This window comes from Coregonus clupeaformis, chromosome 1 (assembly GCF_020615455.1).
Source record: "Coregonus clupeaformis isolate EN_2021a chromosome 1, ASM2061545v1, whole genome shotgun sequence".
Lineage (NCBI taxonomy): Eukaryota > Metazoa > Chordata > Actinopteri > Salmoniformes > Salmonidae > Coregonus > Coregonus clupeaformis.
In genome coordinates, this window is record NC_059192.1 from 51,676,036 (window position 1) to 51,692,545 (window position 16,510).

Here is a 16,510-nt window from a genome sequence, read left to right on the forward strand (position 1 = left end):
CATTACCGCATGAATACACCTATACTGTACACCTTTGTGCTGTAGTATAGACAGTATATGTGTGAGTGAGTTAGTGTAGCACTGGGATAACGGTCAAATCCATTTCAATTCAGGAACTTTTACCCCGGCACAGACAAGCCATAGCCTATAGACCGGATCACAACGTCCCAACAATAATTTGTGCGCAGCTCAGAGTTAAAAGGCTGTGTGTTATTGTCATAGATAGCTAGCAACAACGACTAGAAGCTGCTGTGCGGTGAATTGTAGATTTCTTGTTTCAGCTAGTTGTATTTATTTTTTCAATAAACATTTGTAGACTAAATATAACTTACTTACATGTTGTCAAGAGTCCTTTGACTATAAGCCAACCCTGTCTGTTTTTACCTCGTAGTTGCGCACCCAGCAGTTTTGTTGGTAAACACCCCACCCTCCACAGTGTAGGTGGGTCTTGCAGGGTCTGATGGTATGTGTGTGTGCAGGAATGAGTGTGTGGGCACAGTTCAGCCTTTGAAGTTATGTTCAGATGTTTCGAGATCATATGAACCCTTGGCAAAGCTGATTATGCCAGCCATGATCAGAATCAGAAAAGTAACTTTTAACTCTCAATCCTCATATTTGTTTTCCACTGGAATACAACCCTCTTGCTCTATCTCGCTCGGTAATTATCAGTCCAGGTGAGAGCCTAGTCTCCCATAGCCATATCCCCACTCCCCGCTGTGCAGGTTTTATCTCCCACTTCAATCTCTGTCAGCTGTTCTGTCACATGCGTGCACACACACACACACACCTCCATAGCTTTCTTGTGACCTTTTGTCAGCCCCACATGGACCCTCATTAGCCATTATTGTATTGAATGGGTGGATAGACTGTAAAGTAATGAACAGCTTTCAGGCCCAGATAGGTGTGCTGTGCGTTAGTCACCCTTCTCTGTGAAAGTGGATATTGAAGCCTGTCGCCCTGGGTGGCGCAATGTTATGCTTAGACCTTTCCATTCAGTCTCCTCACTCTGTAGCCTTGAGAGGTGCCATTTTGTCATGACAAAACCGATATCATCATGCTAAATGGCTTATTATTATTATTTATTATTATTAGTAGTGCAGTTTCTTGGGGGTTATGTTAAAATGGGAGCCATCGGGTGTAGATGGGCTTGAAATAGTCCATTATTTATTACCAGTTTTATTTGCTAAAATTCAGTGTCTTGAGTCGGTGTCTCCTGAGAGCACATTCACACTGTGTCAGAATATAGTCGTATCCTTTTTAAAGGCACTGTGGTTTCAACAGGAAATGATCGAAGTGTGAATTTTCATAGACACCGACTGAACCCAGTCTGAGTCTTCCGTGTTTCTCTCACTAGGGCGCATGTGCACACTACGTGCACACCAAACGCACACGCGCACACAGGCACACACAAGCACGCACACAGTGCAACTTGGCAGTGCTCAATTAGTTCCACATTATGAAACCACTCCAAAAGATCAATGTGATAAATACTGAACACACACACCGCACACAAGAACGCTTGACTGTTAAGTGTGTAAAGCAACTTACATGAACATCCCTAAAGATCTGTTACATCTGACGACCTCAAAGCATCATATTATGAAATGTTTTGGTCAGAGAACATTCTAATAGAACCAACAGAAGTGCCTCACCGCAAAGTAGAATAACTGCTTCTAAAAGGTTGGGGTTTAGGGGGAGTGTGGGCAATGGGCATATCTGCTGATTATATAATCCTATTAAAGAGCATGAAATGTTCTTTAGCAGAGTATTAGAGCACAAGCCGCTGTCCCTCCCCATCTCGCTATTCCTGCTATTTACCCTGGCTATTAGTCCACACTCAGCCCACCATTATCATTATATCATCCCCTCTGTTCCTTTCTCTGGTCTACATCCTGGGCTAGGAATCCCAAGGGTTTCCACTCCCATTCACCACACAGTAGCAGCAGACTACCCTTCTCTCTCTTTTCCCCCTCTCTCTAGTCTTTTATTAATGTGAGATATATTGTAATCACTTTCTGTGGTGGTGGTGGTGTCTCATTCTGTATTTCATTTTTCATTTTTTAGTCATTTAGCAGACGCTCTTATTCAGAGCGACTTACAGGAGCAATTAGGGTTAAGTGCCTTGCTCAAGGGCACATCGACAGATTTTTCACCTAGTAGGCTTGGGGATTAGAACAAGCGACCTTTCGGTTACTGGCACAACGCTCTTAACCACTAAGCTACCTGCCGCCCCGTACTTAACCACTAAGCTACCTGCACCTGTACTACCCACCTCCCCAGGGAACATTCCATATTCCCTTTAATGACCTTCTGGAGAGCCAACCAGAGAATAAGCCTTCATCATCAAACTCTGGCCTGGCCCATCTCTCTGCCATGTATTATGCATGGGCCACATTCTCCCATTTGCAAATGAGGGGGATCTCTGCACTGCTCCACAGTGGAGCAATAGCCTTGGAGGCATGCAGAAGGTATAGCTCAGCAGTAGGCAGCACTCTCACTGCAGTCTTAATAAAGACATCACACATCAGAGACTGCTCCGCAGCCTCATGGTCACAGCTAGCTAAGTGTTCTAGGCCAGGGGTCACCAGTTGACTATTACATTTACATTTACGTCATTACGGTGTGGAGTTCTTGTTGTGAAGAGGGAGATGGAGGCTCAATGAGTCTTGTAGTGTAGTGACAGTATGGTTAATGATTGTGAATCTGATTTTGAAGTTTGTTGCACACCTACAGTTTATATTTGAATTATCTGTTTATATCTGTTTTATCTGCATTTAAACTCACTGTGTGAACAGGAAACGGAGCAAGGTGAGATCCTAAATGTACACTAATGCTGTCACCGCTGTGTTTGTCTGCCAGGCGTCTGCAGTGTGCCTGCGAGCCCCCGTGTCAGAGTCCCTGTCCCGGCTGCAGAGGGACCAGCTGCAGAAGTTTGCCCAGTACCTCATCAGTGAGCTTCCCCAACAGGTAAGACTGTTGAACCACACTAGTTGGCTAGATTGTATGTATTAGCACTAGCAACACTGTTGAATCCCAGACACATACAGTGGGGGAAAAAAGTATTTAGTCAGCCACCAATTGTGCCAGTTCTCCCACTTAAAAAGATGAGAGAGGCCTGTAATTTTCATCATAGGTACACGTCAACTATGACAGACAAATTGAGAAATGGTTTCTCCAGAAAATCACATTGTAGGATTTTTAATGAATTTATTTGCAAATTATGGTGGAAAATAAGTATTTGGTCACCTACAAACAAGCAAGATTTCTGGCTCTCACAGACCTGTAACTTCTTCTTTAAGAGGCTCCTCTGTCCTCCACTCGTTACCTGTATTAATGGCACCTTTTTGAACTTGTTATCAGTATAAAAGACACCTGTCCACAACCTCAAACAGTCACACTCCAAACTCCACTATGGCCAAGACCAAAGAGCTGTCAAAGGACACCAGAAACAAAATTGTAGACCTGCACCAGGCTGGGAAGACTGAATCTGCAATAGGTAAGCAGCTTGGTTTGAAGAAATCAACTGTGGGAGCGATTATTAGGAAATGGAAGACATACAAGACCACTGATAATCTCCCCTCGATCTGGGGCTCCACGCAAGATCTCACCCCGTGGGGGTCAAAATGATCACAAGAACGGTGAGCAAAAATCCCAGAACCACACGGGGGGACCTAGTGAATGACCTGCAGAGAGCTGGGACCAAAGTAACAAAGCCTACCATCAGTAACACACTACGCCGCCAGGGACTCAAATCCTGCAGTGCCAGGTGTGTCCCCCTGCTTAAGCCAGTACATGTCCAGGCCCGTCTGAAGTTTGCTAGAGTGCATTTGGATGATCCAGAAGAGGATTGGGAGAATGTCATATGGTCAGATGAAACCAAAATATAACTTTTTGGTAAAAACTCAACTCGTCGTGTTTGGAGGACAAAGAATGCTGAGTTGCATCCAAAGAACACCATACCTACTGTGAAGCATGGGGGTGGAAACATCATGCTTTGGGGCTGTTTTTCTGCAAAGGGACCAGGACGACTGATCCGTGTAAAGGAAAGAATGAATGGGGCCATGTATCGTGAGATTTTGAGTGAAAACCTCCTTCCATCAGCAAGGGCATTGAAGATGAAACGTGGCTGGGTCTTTCAGCATGACAATGATCCCAAACACACCGCCCGGGCAACGAAGAAGTGGCTTCGTAAGAAGCATTTCAAGGTCCTGGAGTGGCCTAGCCAGTCTCCAGATCTCAACCCCATAGAAAATCTTTGGAGGGAGTTGAAAGTCCGTGTTGCCCAGCGACAGCCCCAAAACATCACTGCTCTAGAGGAGATCTGCATGGAGGAATGGGCCAAAATACCAGCAACAGTGTGTGAAAACCTTGTGAAGACTTATAGAAAACGTTTGACCTGTGTCATTGCCAACAAAGGGTATATAACAAAGTATTGAGAAACTTTTGTTATTGACCAAATACTTATTTTCCACCATAATTTGCAAATAAATTCATTAAAAATCCTACAATGTGATTTTCTGGAGAAAGAAAATTCTCATTTTGTCTGTCATAGTTGACGTGTACCTATGATGAAAATTACAGGCCTCTCTCATCTTTTTAAGTGGGAGAACTTGCACAATTGGTGGCTGACTAAATACTTTTTTCCCCCACTGTATCTCAATCCCTTTTAGGCTCCAAAAACTATTAGATAATGTGGTTTATGTACTTAAGGTCACCAAGTTAGTCATAAAAATACATTTAGTTTAGTGTAAGAACAATATTGTATGTTTTACCTCCCATTGGCTTGGTTTGTAGCGGTAGCTGTCCTCAGCCTGTAACCGGCCCAGTCTCAATACTCCCTTTGTCTGCCCTCTGTGCTACTGAGATAAATAACACACAGTAGCTTCATTGTCTCCTTATGTATTGCAGTCAGTAGTGCAGTGTTGCTCACTGTAATGTTACTCATCTCTAAGGCCAATTGAATTTCTTAGCTGTAATTAGAGCCTTGTGTTCAAAAGTTAGAATTAGCCCCCCCGAAGTAGCCCCCCCGAAACAATGGTGAAACAGATTTGTTATAACTTATCATTAACTGATCTGAAACAGATTCTATCATACTCATTAAACCTGGTCTGTTATTTTTCTCCTTCAGATTTTGCCCACAGCCCAGAGGCTCCTGGATGAGCTCCTGTCTTCCCAGTCCACAGCCATCAACACAGTGTGTGGGGCTCCAGGTATGCCCTGCCTGCCTGGCTGTCTGTGCTTCTGTTTGCCTCCTGCAGGGGGCAGCCTCTACTCATCTCACATGGGTTCATAATGTGGTTGGAGATAATGATAAGTCAAAGGGCTTTTTATTTATTGTATGGGGTGTATCTCACCACTTCCATAACCAATATGAGATGGGGGTTGCTTCCCACACCCTCAACTGTAGATAGACCCCTATCTCTGACCATTTGTACTTAAGGCGTTTGCTTGCTTATGTGCTTAGAGCACGCTGTAGGGTGGTTCAGATGGCATGCGTTTCCCAAATATCAGCTAAAAACTGTTCTTTACATTTGCTGTATGTTTGTTGTATTGTATTTCTTGGGCTTTCTGTTTACTCCCTGCCTCCTGTGTACAGATCCCACTGCTGGCCCCTCGGCCTCTGACCAGAGCACCTGGTATCTAGATGAGTCCACGCTCAGTGACAACATCAAGAAGACGCTGCATAAGTTCTGTGGCCCCTCTCCTGTGGTCTTCAGGTAAGAGAGCAAAGACATGCATGATCAAAGTGGGGTATATTAAGAAGAGGACAAAGTATGTGTGTGGAAATGTACTTGCTAATCTTTCTAGTGTGTCTGCCCTCCCGGTGCAGTGACGTCAACTCCATGTACCTGTCATCCACGGAGCCCCCGGCTGCGGCAGAGTGGGCGTGTCTGCTGAGACCTCTGAGGGGGCGGGAGCCTGAGGGGATCTGGAACCTCCTGTCCATCGTCAGGGAGATGTTCAAGAGGAGAGACAGCAACGCTGCACCCCTTCTAGAGATCCTCACTGAGCAGTGTCTCACTTATGAACAGGTAACACACACACACACACGTACACACACGTTACATACATACTTATACACACATGATAGGACAGAGGTGACTGTTCTCTCCTCAGATTATTGGCTGGTGGTACAGCGTGCGTACGTCGGCGTCCCACAGCAGTGCCAGCGGGCACACAGGGCGCAGTAACGGGCAGTCGGAGGTGGCAGCCCACGCCTGCGCCAGCATGTGTGATGATATGGTGGTTCTGTGGAGGCTGGCTGTGCTAGACCCTACCATGAGCCCTCAGAGGTGAGGTCACTTCCCTTTCTGCCTGTTTAACACTTAAGCTTGGTTTCCTACATCCACTAGAATAGTGTCTAATGCTGACAGCACAGCACTCCTCCTGTCTCTTACCTTCATTTCACTTCTCACTTTCACAACCGATCCCAGGTCCGAATCTGTCTGTGTTGGGTTGATAGACACTCCCTTTGAGGCTCTGAAGTTAATCTGATTAGATCAGTCAGTGTTTGGGAGATTATAGATGTAGTGTACATCTAGTGTATTATAGATGAGGGCATCCTCCTGATTCACTGTGACATGTCTGCTTCTCAAGGCACAGAGCTGATTGCTGCTTGGCTTTCAGAGTGTTATGTGCTCTCGCTCGACACACTGACGAAGACAAATGTGGAATGACGGTGTCAGATTTCTCTGCAGAAAGCTCTTTGTGTGGCTGTGCGTGTCTTCCAGTTACGTTGGCAATTTTCTGAATGATACCCATTGTGTGTGTGTGTGACAATACATTGGCAATTATATTAATTGTGTGTGTGTGTGCCTTTGTGTGCTTGTTTGTTACTATAGTCTCTGCTCTGTGGCTCTTGTTTCCTGGACTGACTATAACAATGTTTATTTTTGCACCATTCTATAGGCGTTTGGAGCTGGCTTCCCAGCTCAAGCAGTGGCATCTGAAAGTGATTGAGATTGTGAAGCGAGGGCAACACCGCAAGTCCCTGGACAAACTGTTCCAGGGCTTCAAGCCGGCCGTGGAGTCCTGCTACTTCAACTGGGAGGTGGCATACCCACTGCCAGGTATCACCTACTGCAGCGCTGACAAGAAGAGCGCCTCCTTCTGCTGGGCCAGGGCAGTGCAGCAGCAGAGAGGAGCCAAGGCTGGCCTGGCTGGAGACTCCCCTGAACCTGGAGGAGGAGGGGGGAGATCTGGCAGCTCTGAGGGAGGTGGGGGAGACTACAAAGGCAGAAGTCCCCAACAAGAAGTGGCCGTCCGGCCCAAAGAGACCATTGTGAGCAAGAGGAAGGGGTTGTCGGCCGGGGGTGGAGGAGGGGTCCTAGTGCGGCTAGGGGGCAGTGTGTCTCTCTCTCTAGAGGAGGGCAGTAGTAAGGGGATGTACAAAGGCGCAGGTTCCTCCTCGTCCACTGGGGGCAAGGCTAAGCTGGCCCAGGGGGGGAAGTCGTCCTCCGGGGGATCAGGAGGGGTAGGGGGAAAACACCAAGCGGCCAAGCGGCGCACCAGCAGTGAGGACAGCTCCCTGGAGCCTGACATGGCCGAGCTGAGCCTGGATGACGGCTCCAGTCTGGCGCTGGGCGCTGAAGCCAGCAACACCTTTGACTTCATGCCCCCGCCGCCCGAGATGCTGCCCTCACCAAGCCCGCTACTCAGAGAGCCACACAAATACAGTGGGGGAGGGAAAGGGACTGGGAACATGCCCAAGGAGCGCGCCTTCGAGGGAAAACGTGTCACCCTTGCTGCCACCCTGCCTGCCGCTGAGTCCCAGTCCGCCTTCCCCCCCAAGGAGAACGCCGCTGTCGTCCTGGAAGTTGCCGTGGAGAAGGAGGTAGAAGTGGAGGCAGAGATGGAGGTAAATGGAAATAAGGAGGCAGACCCCGCTGGAGACGCTCGGCCCTCCACCTCGGTCGCTGTTGTAACCGTGACTGCTGCTGCCGCCAAGCCACCGCGTGGTGGGCGTCGAGAAACTGCCGTAGCACTGCCCAATCAGGCCCCAGCGGCAGGGGCAGAGGGAGACCCTGTTGGAGAGGATGACTACCAGGCTTACTACATGAATGCAGCCTCTGAGGAGGGGGCAGAGAGAGTGCCAGAGAACAACCATGAGGAGGAACCAGACATCTTTGCTGGGATCAAGCCACTGGAGCAGGAGGGCCAGATGGAGGTGCTGTTTGCATGTGCAGAGGCCCTCCACGCCCATGGTTACAGCAACGAGGCCTGCAGACTGGCAGTGGAGCTGGCTGGAGACCTGCTGGCCAACCCTCCAGACCTGAAGGTGGAGCAGCCCCAGACCAAGGGCAAGAAGAGCAAGGTGTCCACCAGCAGGCAGACCCAGGTGGCCACCAACACCCTGGTCAAGACCTCCTTCCTGCTGACGGTGCTGAGCGAGAGGCTGGAGCTCCACAACCTGGCCTTCAGCACGGGCATGTTCTCCCTGGAGCTGCAGAGGCCCCCAGCCTCCACCAAGGCCCTGGAGGTCAAGCTGGCCTACCAGGAGTCAGAGGTGGTGGCTCTGCTGAAGAAGATTCCTTTGGGCCTGGTGGAGATGACGTCCATACGGGACAGGGCCGAGCAGCTCCGAGACGGGAACTTCTGTGACTACAGGCCTGTCCTGCCCCTCATGCTGGCTAGCTTCATATTTGATGTGCTGTGTACCCCAGGTGACTCTCGCTACATAGGTTACGTTTTTATTTGCCAAAATGTAGTTTTCCACATTGTGATTCTCAGTTTTAACTCACACAATACATACAACAAACAGTACATATGCACACATATGTAGAACTTTTACTTGCTAATTGATCTGAATTACATGTCATGCAGTCATCACACGAGTGAGACTTCCAGTAATTTATATTTCACCCCTCCCCCTCCATTATTTTGTTTGTACAGTTGTCTCCCCCACAGGTTCCCGTCCTCCTAGCCGTAACCGGGACAACGAGATGCCTGGAGACGAGGAGCTGGGCTTTGAGGCTTCTGTAGCAGCACTGGGTAAGATCAACCACAAGGTTTTTACATTTACACCTTCAGAAAGTGGTAGGCAACACATTTAATGGATCAGTGTTGAGGTTAGTGATACTTAAATAGGAAAACGTCCAGGTACCAGTTTGGCTTAGAAACTGCTGAACTCGTTTGCTGCTGTCTGTTCATATTTCTACCCCCCTTTTTCCCCTGTAGGTATGAAGACCACGGTGAGCGAGGCAGAGCACCCTCTGCTGTGTGAGGGGACCAGGAGAGAGAAAGGAGACTTGGCTCTGGCCCTCATGATCACATACAAGGATGACCAGAGCAAGCTGAAAAAGGTGGCCGTTGGTTTCGCACTGTAGCCAGTAGAATAACTACCAAATAAGGCTTGTGATGACACTCCCTCTCCCTCTGTGACCTCTCAGATCCTGGACAAGCTGCTGGACAGAGAGAGCCAGACCCACAAGCCCCAAACCCTGAGCTCCTTCTACTCCAGCAAGCCAGCTGCCAACAGCCAGAGGAGCCCATCCAAGCACGCTGCCCACAATGCTCACGGACACGCCACCGGAGGGGTGTCCAAACACGCCCCCAACGCCACGGCTGCAGCTGGGTCCTCCTCCTCTGTGCAAGCGGTGGTTACTGGGGGGGCAGCAGGACAGCTGGCGGGCAGCGGGGTGCAGAACAATGCCACTCCCGGAGAGGTCGTCAGTGAGGCCAGAGAACAAGGTGAGAGACAGTCAGTATGGTTATGTCGTACTGTACCTGTCCTGCACTGAAAATGCTGTTACCCTACATATGCAAAACAGATTTGTTGAAAATGGAAGGAATTATTTGAATCCAACCCTCACTGTTGTTACTGTATGCATGTAAAACTTATTGAATACTTCACTTATTGTCTTAGCAGATGGCGCACAGCCTGCATCATGTGACCAGCCGAGCGAGGCTGTCCCATTCAAGCCCGAGGGCACAGTGCCCAGCCGCTTGGCGTTGGGAGGACGGGGGGCATACAGCGGGCGTTGCTGGGGCTCTCCTGTCCGCCAGAAGAAGAAACACACAGGTAACGAACTAACCATGACCCTCAACCTCAGATTAAGACATTGGCTGTGTCTGAAATAACAGCCTATACTATGACTCGAATGGCCGTCTAGAGGTAGCATTGACATGTGGCTGACTTTATATTGTTTTCCCAGGCATGGCGAGTATCGACAGCAGTGCTCCTGAGACCACCTCAGACAGCTCCCCCACCCTCAGCCGACGCCCACTCAAAGGGGGCTGGGCCGCAGCCTCCTGGGGAAGGGGCCAGGACAGTGACAGCATCAGCAGCTCTTCCTCTGATTCGCTGGGCTCCTCCTCATCCAGCGGCTCTCGCAGGGCCGGAGGCGGAGCTAGGGCAAAGAGCACAGACACCAGCAGGTGAGTGACTCTCCTCCTACATATTCTATACATGTGTTGATGCTTTCTAATTATTGGAGAACTCAATTAAGGTATTGACGAAAATATGCTAATACACTGAATTTCCTCTTCCCGTCACCCTCTTAGGTATAAAGGGCGTCGTCCCGAGTGCCATGCACCCCATGTGCCCAACCAGCCATCGGAGGCGGCGGCTCACTTCTACTTTGAGCTGGCCAAGACGGTGCTGATCAAGGCCGGGGGCAACAGCTCCACCTCCATCTTCACCCAGCCCTCAGCCAGTGGGGGCCACCAGGGTCCCCACCGCAACTTGCACCTCTGTGCCTTCGAGATCGGCCTGTACGCCCTGGGCCTGCACAACTTTGTATCGCCCAACTGGCTCTCCAGGACCTACTCCTCCCACGTCTCCTGGATCACAGGTGAGGGGCTATGTTTTTCTGTCCTTTTTCATCAGGATAGTTCATCCCAAAAGCGTTTATTTTTTATTTTTAAATAGTCCATGAGACACGGGTAGCTATAAGCTTGGTTTGGCCCACCACCACCACACTTTACATGAGTGTCTCCTCTTCCTCTCCCCCTCCAGGCCAGGCCATGGAGATCGGCAGTGCTGCCCTCAACATCCTGGTGGAGTGCTGGGATGGGCACCTCACCCCTCCCGAGGTGGCATCACTGGCAGACAGAGCATCACGGGCGCGGGACCCCAACATGGTTCGCGCTGCAGCTGAGCTGGCCCTGAGCTGCCTGCCCCATGCACATGCCCTCAACCCCAATGAGATCCAGAGGGCCCTGGTGCAGTGCAAGGAACAGGTACATGTCCGGTACTCTTCAGTTCTGCAGAAGACACATCGGACTACTCATGTAGGCTGGGCATCTTTTTATTATTTTACCCTTTTTATCAATTTTGTCCTGAAAATTCACATTTTTATTTTTTTGATCTCATCATTTTGTCTCTCTCTCTGTCTTCACCCCCTCCCCTCCTCTCTCCCTGCAGGACAATGTGATGCTGGAGAAAGCCTGTATGGCTGTAGAGGAGGCAGCCAAGGGGGGCGGTGTGTACCCTGAGGTTCTGTTTGAGGTGGCCCACCAGTGGTACTGGCTCTATGAGCAGACAGTAGGAGGGGGCTCAGGGGCCCAGCGTGAGGGCCCGGGACGCTGCAGGGCCAACGGTGGAGCTGGGAGGAGGCCCCCGGAGACGGTTCACGGTGTAATGGACAACAGTGGCAACATGGAGTCCTCTGGTGTTGCCACAGTGACTGCCTCTGTGACAGCAGCGGCTGTGGTGCCCGTCATCTCTGTGGGCTCCACCATCTACCAATCACACGCCCTGCCTGGCTCTGCCATGGCCCACCCCCACTCCCAGGGCCTGCACCCCTACACTACCATCCAGGCCCACCTGCCCACCGTCTGCACCCCCCAGTACCTGGGGCACCCGCTGCAGCATGTCCCCCGGCCCACTGTGTTCCCCTTGTCAGGGGGTGCGTACCCACAGGTAAGAGGACTGTCTGGAGGCATCATGGGAGGGAGGATGGAGAGGAGGGAAAGAATGATGGAGACAGAGAGATGGATAAGGTGGGCTGGGAGAGAGATGTTGGGGAGAGAACTGGTGATAAGATGTTCAAATCGAGATGTTACTGGTACTTGTTTTCACAAATAAACTCTGAAATAGGCTGGCTGAGAATCATCACTTGGGCTTCCAGTGAAATACTGTGTTGATAGTTCTTACTTCCTTAAGTAGCTTCCATCTATGTAGAAGACATTACGTCTCCCTATAGACCCACACCTCTCCTTCACGCTACATGCAGGGCTTTTCTCAGTCCCTAGATCCCTCAAACTCAACTCTGGGCCTCGAACTCGCAAGATCCATTTGAATCTCCAGAGTCACTAACAAACAGTTTTGAATTCCATTTATTTATGTATTTTTCATTATTGTTTTGGTAACTGTTTCTCATATTTTGTTATTTTAATGACCTTCACTTTGATTTGTGAAGTTTGGTTTGAATTGAGACGGAGAAGGGAGGGGGAGTTGGGAGGGAACTGAAAGATGACAATATTGAAACTACGTTTCAAGGAGACTCAACTAGACAACTGGAACGCTGCCAAGTGATCAGTATGCACCAGTGTACCTACAGTGTTTGACTTTGAAAATCTTTTTTTTTTTCTTCTCTACATTCTCTCTTGTGTATGTCAGGAAGTTGAAGAGGAAATGTTTGGAGAATGTACTAGTATTCACTATATGAATCATAAATGACTCATCTCTTTTTGTATTAAGCCCACGACCATTGTCTTCCGTCACTCCTACATGTCGCTCTTCCCTCAGTGCAGACCAATGTTGCACTATCTGAAATAAGACAGTGGCCCGCAGCGGCAACAGAGAATAGCATCTAACTAATTTTAAGTGTGTATGTGTGCCCTCTCAGGGAATGCACCCGGCCTTTATCGGTGCCCAGTACCCGTTCTCAGTGGCTACCGGCCCCCATCCGCCCATGGCAGCAACTGCGGTCACCTTCCCTGGTATTCCCGTGCCGTCCATGACCCAGATCGCCGTCCACCCGTACCACACCGAGACCGGCCTGCCTCTGAGCACCACTGTAGCAGGTGAGCAGAGACCACTGCCGCGTGTGTTTGCGCGCGTCCATGTGTGCATGATCTGTAGTCAGTGTGTCTATAAACGTCAAATAATAATATATTTAGCATGCTAGCTGATGTAGCTGATGGCTCACATTCAACAGCAGCATTCTTTACTTGGATGTTTTATAATGGGCTCTCCATGGCACTCTCAGGAGCCGCGTCTTTTTCCTCTTTCTATCCAGTAGGTGGCGTCCATTCAGGCTCCACAATCCAGGCCATTCAGGCGTCATCTCTTCCTGGTATGTCTTCCCAGCCCGTCTCATTGGTCAGCGCCCCCTTCCCGTCTGAAGACGAGCAGCATAGCCAGCCTATCAGCCAGCAGGGCCTTCACTACCTGCACTCAGCCTACAGAGTTGGTGAGGAACACGCATATGCTTTTAAGTGTCCATGAAAAGATTCTCTAGATGTAATACTAGATGGTATATGCACTGTGAATATCAGTTTAATCATTTGCTATGGTTATGCTTTTTATTCAAAGTAATTGATGGTGTTGATATTTGACCCTGACTCTTTAATAGGCATGCTGGCTTTGGAGATGCTGGGCAGGAGGGCGCACAACGACCACCCCAATAACTTCTCCCGCAGCCCCCCATACACGGAGGATGTCAAGTGGCTCCTGGGACTGGCTGCACGGCTAGGTGAGAAAGGGGCAGGGATGACGAGGGCCTGCTGCGGGCATCTTTGATTCTAGTGGTTGTTTTATCAATTAAGCCAGCATCACAACCTCTGGTGGTTTAAGAAGGCGAAGAGTTGAATGCTAAGTAAGACACACAAACATATCTATATCGGAGCACTGAATTGTCTGTGTATGTTGAGAGGATTCTAGTGAAATGACTCTGCCGGAATTCAAAGTAGAACATACTGTATCTTTGATTTATTTTTTATTAGGATCCCCATTAGCCGACGCCAATGACGACAGCTAGTCTTACTGGGGTCCACCCCTTAACGAAAAAGACATTACAGACAAAATTCTTAACAATTTACATATATTTAAAAACATTAACATGTAGTGTGTGTGTGTACGCATCTGTTAGCCATAGACATTCGCTAACTGTCAGCAAAGACTAAATGCTCACCATTCTCCCATCCTCCTCAGGTGTGAACTACGTGTACCAGTTCTGTGTGGGCGCGGCTAAGGGTGTGCTCAGCCCCTTCGTCCTTCAGGAAATCATCATGGAGGCTCTCCAGAGACTCAACCCCGCCCACATCCATGCCCACCTCCGCACACCCGCCTTCCATCAGCTGGTGCAGCGCTGCCAGCAGGCCTATCTACAGGTAACACCCGGGCCCAGGCCACAAACAACCCCTAGACCAGGGTTCCCCAACTGGCAGACCCAATTTTATTTGGCCCCCCAAGTTTTATGAGCAAAAATAAATAAATAAATGTTTTATTGTTGTACATAAGACTGTAAAAACAACAGCAAATCAGCTCCAAGTGATTTTAGTTTTGGAAATCTGTTCCAAAGTATTCCAACACATACAGTGCATTCGGAAAGTATTCAGACCCCTTGACTTTTTCCACATTTTGTTACGTTACAGCCTTAATCTAAAATTGATTAAATTATTCAATCTACACACAATACCCCATATTGACAAGCAAAAACAGGTTTTTAGAATTTTTTGAAAATGTATATAAAATATATACTTTATTTAAGCCAACTGGCTTACCTGGTTAAATAAAGGTGAAAAAAAACAACAACAAAAAACATAAGTATTCAGATCCTTTGCTATGAGACTCGAAATTGAGCTCAGGTACATCCTGTTTCCATTGATCATCCTTGATGTTCTACAACTTGATTGGAGCCCACCTGTGGTAAATTAAATTGATTGGACATGATTTGGAAAGGCACACACCTGTCTATATAAGGTCCCACAGTTGCATGTCAGAGCAAAAACCAAGCCATGAGGTTGAAGGAATTGTCCGTAGAGCTCCGAGACAGGATTGTGTCGAGGCACAGATCTGGGTAAGGCTACCAAAACATTTCTGCAGCATTGAAGGTCCCCAAGAACAGTGACCTCCATCATTCTTAAATGGAATAAGTTTGGAACCACCAAGACTCTTCCTATAGCTGGCCGCCCGGCCAAACTGAGCAATCGGGGGAGAAGGGCCTTGTTCAGGGAGGTGACCAAGACCCCGACAGAGTTCTTCCTCTGTCGAGATGGGAGAACCTTCAAGAAGGACAACCATCTCTGCAGCACTCCACCAATCAGGCCTTTATGGTAGAGTGGCCAGATGGAAGCCACTCCTCAGTAAAAGGCACATGACAGCCCACTTGGAGTTTGCCAAAAGGCACCTAAAGGATTCTGACCATGAGAAACAAGATTCTCTGGTCTGATGAAACCAAGATTGAACTCTTTGGCCTGCATGCCAAATGTCACGTCTGGAAGAAACCAGGCACCGGTAATCACCTGGCTTCGGGGTTCCCTTTATCTAATATTAGGTTTTGGTTGAAGATCTGATAACATTCAGTATCAAAAATATGCAAAAATAGAGAACATCTGAAAAGGGACATACTTTTTAATGGCACTGTAGTTGATGAAGCCCGAGTGCTACAAACTTTGGAAAAGGGAGACTCAGGAGTGCATCCACTGGATAGCCTGCTCTGATGGGGAAGCGGCTAAAAGGCTGTGACTGTTGCAAAGCTGAAAGGCATGTTGGCCTCTGGAGATTCTGTGCTCGCTCACATGCACATTTAATTCCTTGCTTCCTTGCTGTGGTTTGAGGCTTTCTGCTTTAAACAAGGCTAGATAAAACTGATGTGTGGGCTTTAAAGGTGAATGTTAGAATTCTCACAAAATGCACACTGCTTAATGTGCATTAACATAGTCACACACACCCCTCTTCCTATCTGCCCCAGTTTCAGCTGACTTTCTCTACCATCTGCATGATGTGTTCTTGCTACACACTCACGTGTGTGTGTGTGCCGGCACATTTGTTGATGTCAGCTGACAGTATCCACATGACAGGCTCTCCTCCACTCTTTCTCATCAGGCAGTTAATGAGATGAGGTGTCTGATGGGTTGTACTCAAGCGTAAATCTACCATGACTGACAGTGAGTCATCTCCTCAGTCACTGGAGGGGAATTAATTCCATATGCTGGGTGTCGTTATGGATATGTTCAGCAAAGGAGGCTGGTGGAAGGAGCTATAGTAGGACTGGCTCATTTTAATGGCTGGAATTTAATAGAGGGTATGAAGTCAAACGTGGTTTCCATATATTTTATGTTTGATATAGTTAAATTGATTCCATTCCAGTCTTTTACAATGAGCCCGTCCTCATATAGCTCCTCCCCCCAGCCTCCTCCTGATCACCAACTGTCTTTCTCTGGAATTGGTTCCTCATCCCCCTTAGAACACATCCTGCTTATATTAAACTACAGTAAATTAGGTAAAAATAGTAACTTTTGTGGTTCTATTGAAATGAAAAGGAATCTCCGCACTCCGGATCAATGCAACATTTTAAATTTATTTAGGCGTCAGACCTTCATCAGAGTATACAAAAACACA

The 16,510-nt window shown here is 48.4% G+C and overlaps 1 protein-coding gene across 10 annotated transcripts in view; it reads left to right on the forward strand.

Annotated features, from left to right (window-relative positions):
* Positions 1 to 16,510, forward strand: part of LOC121570303 (zinc finger SWIM domain-containing protein 8) — a 37,642-nt gene that overhangs the window by 15,182 nt on the left and 5,950 nt on the right. The window contains exons 5-22 of one of the 10 annotated variants that reach the window (XM_041881799.2): positions 2,860 to 2,967; positions 5,129 to 5,210; positions 5,597 to 5,717; positions 5,831 to 6,032; positions 6,118 to 6,293; positions 6,910 to 8,663; positions 8,884 to 8,991; positions 9,178 to 9,302; positions 9,390 to 9,690; positions 9,866 to 10,021; positions 10,155 to 10,377; positions 10,504 to 10,793; positions 10,958 to 11,181; positions 11,366 to 11,863; positions 12,792 to 12,969; positions 13,155 to 13,358; positions 13,521 to 13,640; positions 14,099 to 14,277. In XM_041881799.2, coding sequence (XP_041737733.2) covers positions 2,860 to 2,967; positions 5,129 to 5,210; positions 5,597 to 5,717; positions 5,831 to 6,032; positions 6,118 to 6,293; positions 6,910 to 8,663; positions 8,884 to 8,991; positions 9,178 to 9,302; positions 9,390 to 9,690; positions 9,866 to 10,021; positions 10,155 to 10,377; positions 10,504 to 10,793; positions 10,958 to 11,181; positions 11,366 to 11,863; positions 12,792 to 12,969; positions 13,155 to 13,358; positions 13,521 to 13,640; positions 14,099 to 14,277 — 5,049 coding nt within the window. Of the gene's footprint in view, positions 1 to 2,859; positions 2,968 to 5,128; positions 5,211 to 5,596; positions 5,718 to 5,830; positions 6,033 to 6,117; positions 6,294 to 6,909; positions 8,664 to 8,883; positions 8,992 to 9,177; positions 9,303 to 9,389; positions 9,691 to 9,865; positions 10,022 to 10,154; positions 10,378 to 10,503; positions 10,794 to 10,957; positions 11,233 to 11,365; positions 11,864 to 12,770; positions 12,970 to 13,154; positions 13,359 to 13,520; positions 13,641 to 14,098; positions 14,278 to 16,510 lie in introns of all 10 variants that reach the window. The other 9 variants (XM_041881814.2, XM_041881822.2, XM_041881768.2 and 6 more) reach the window with 9 other exon arrangements.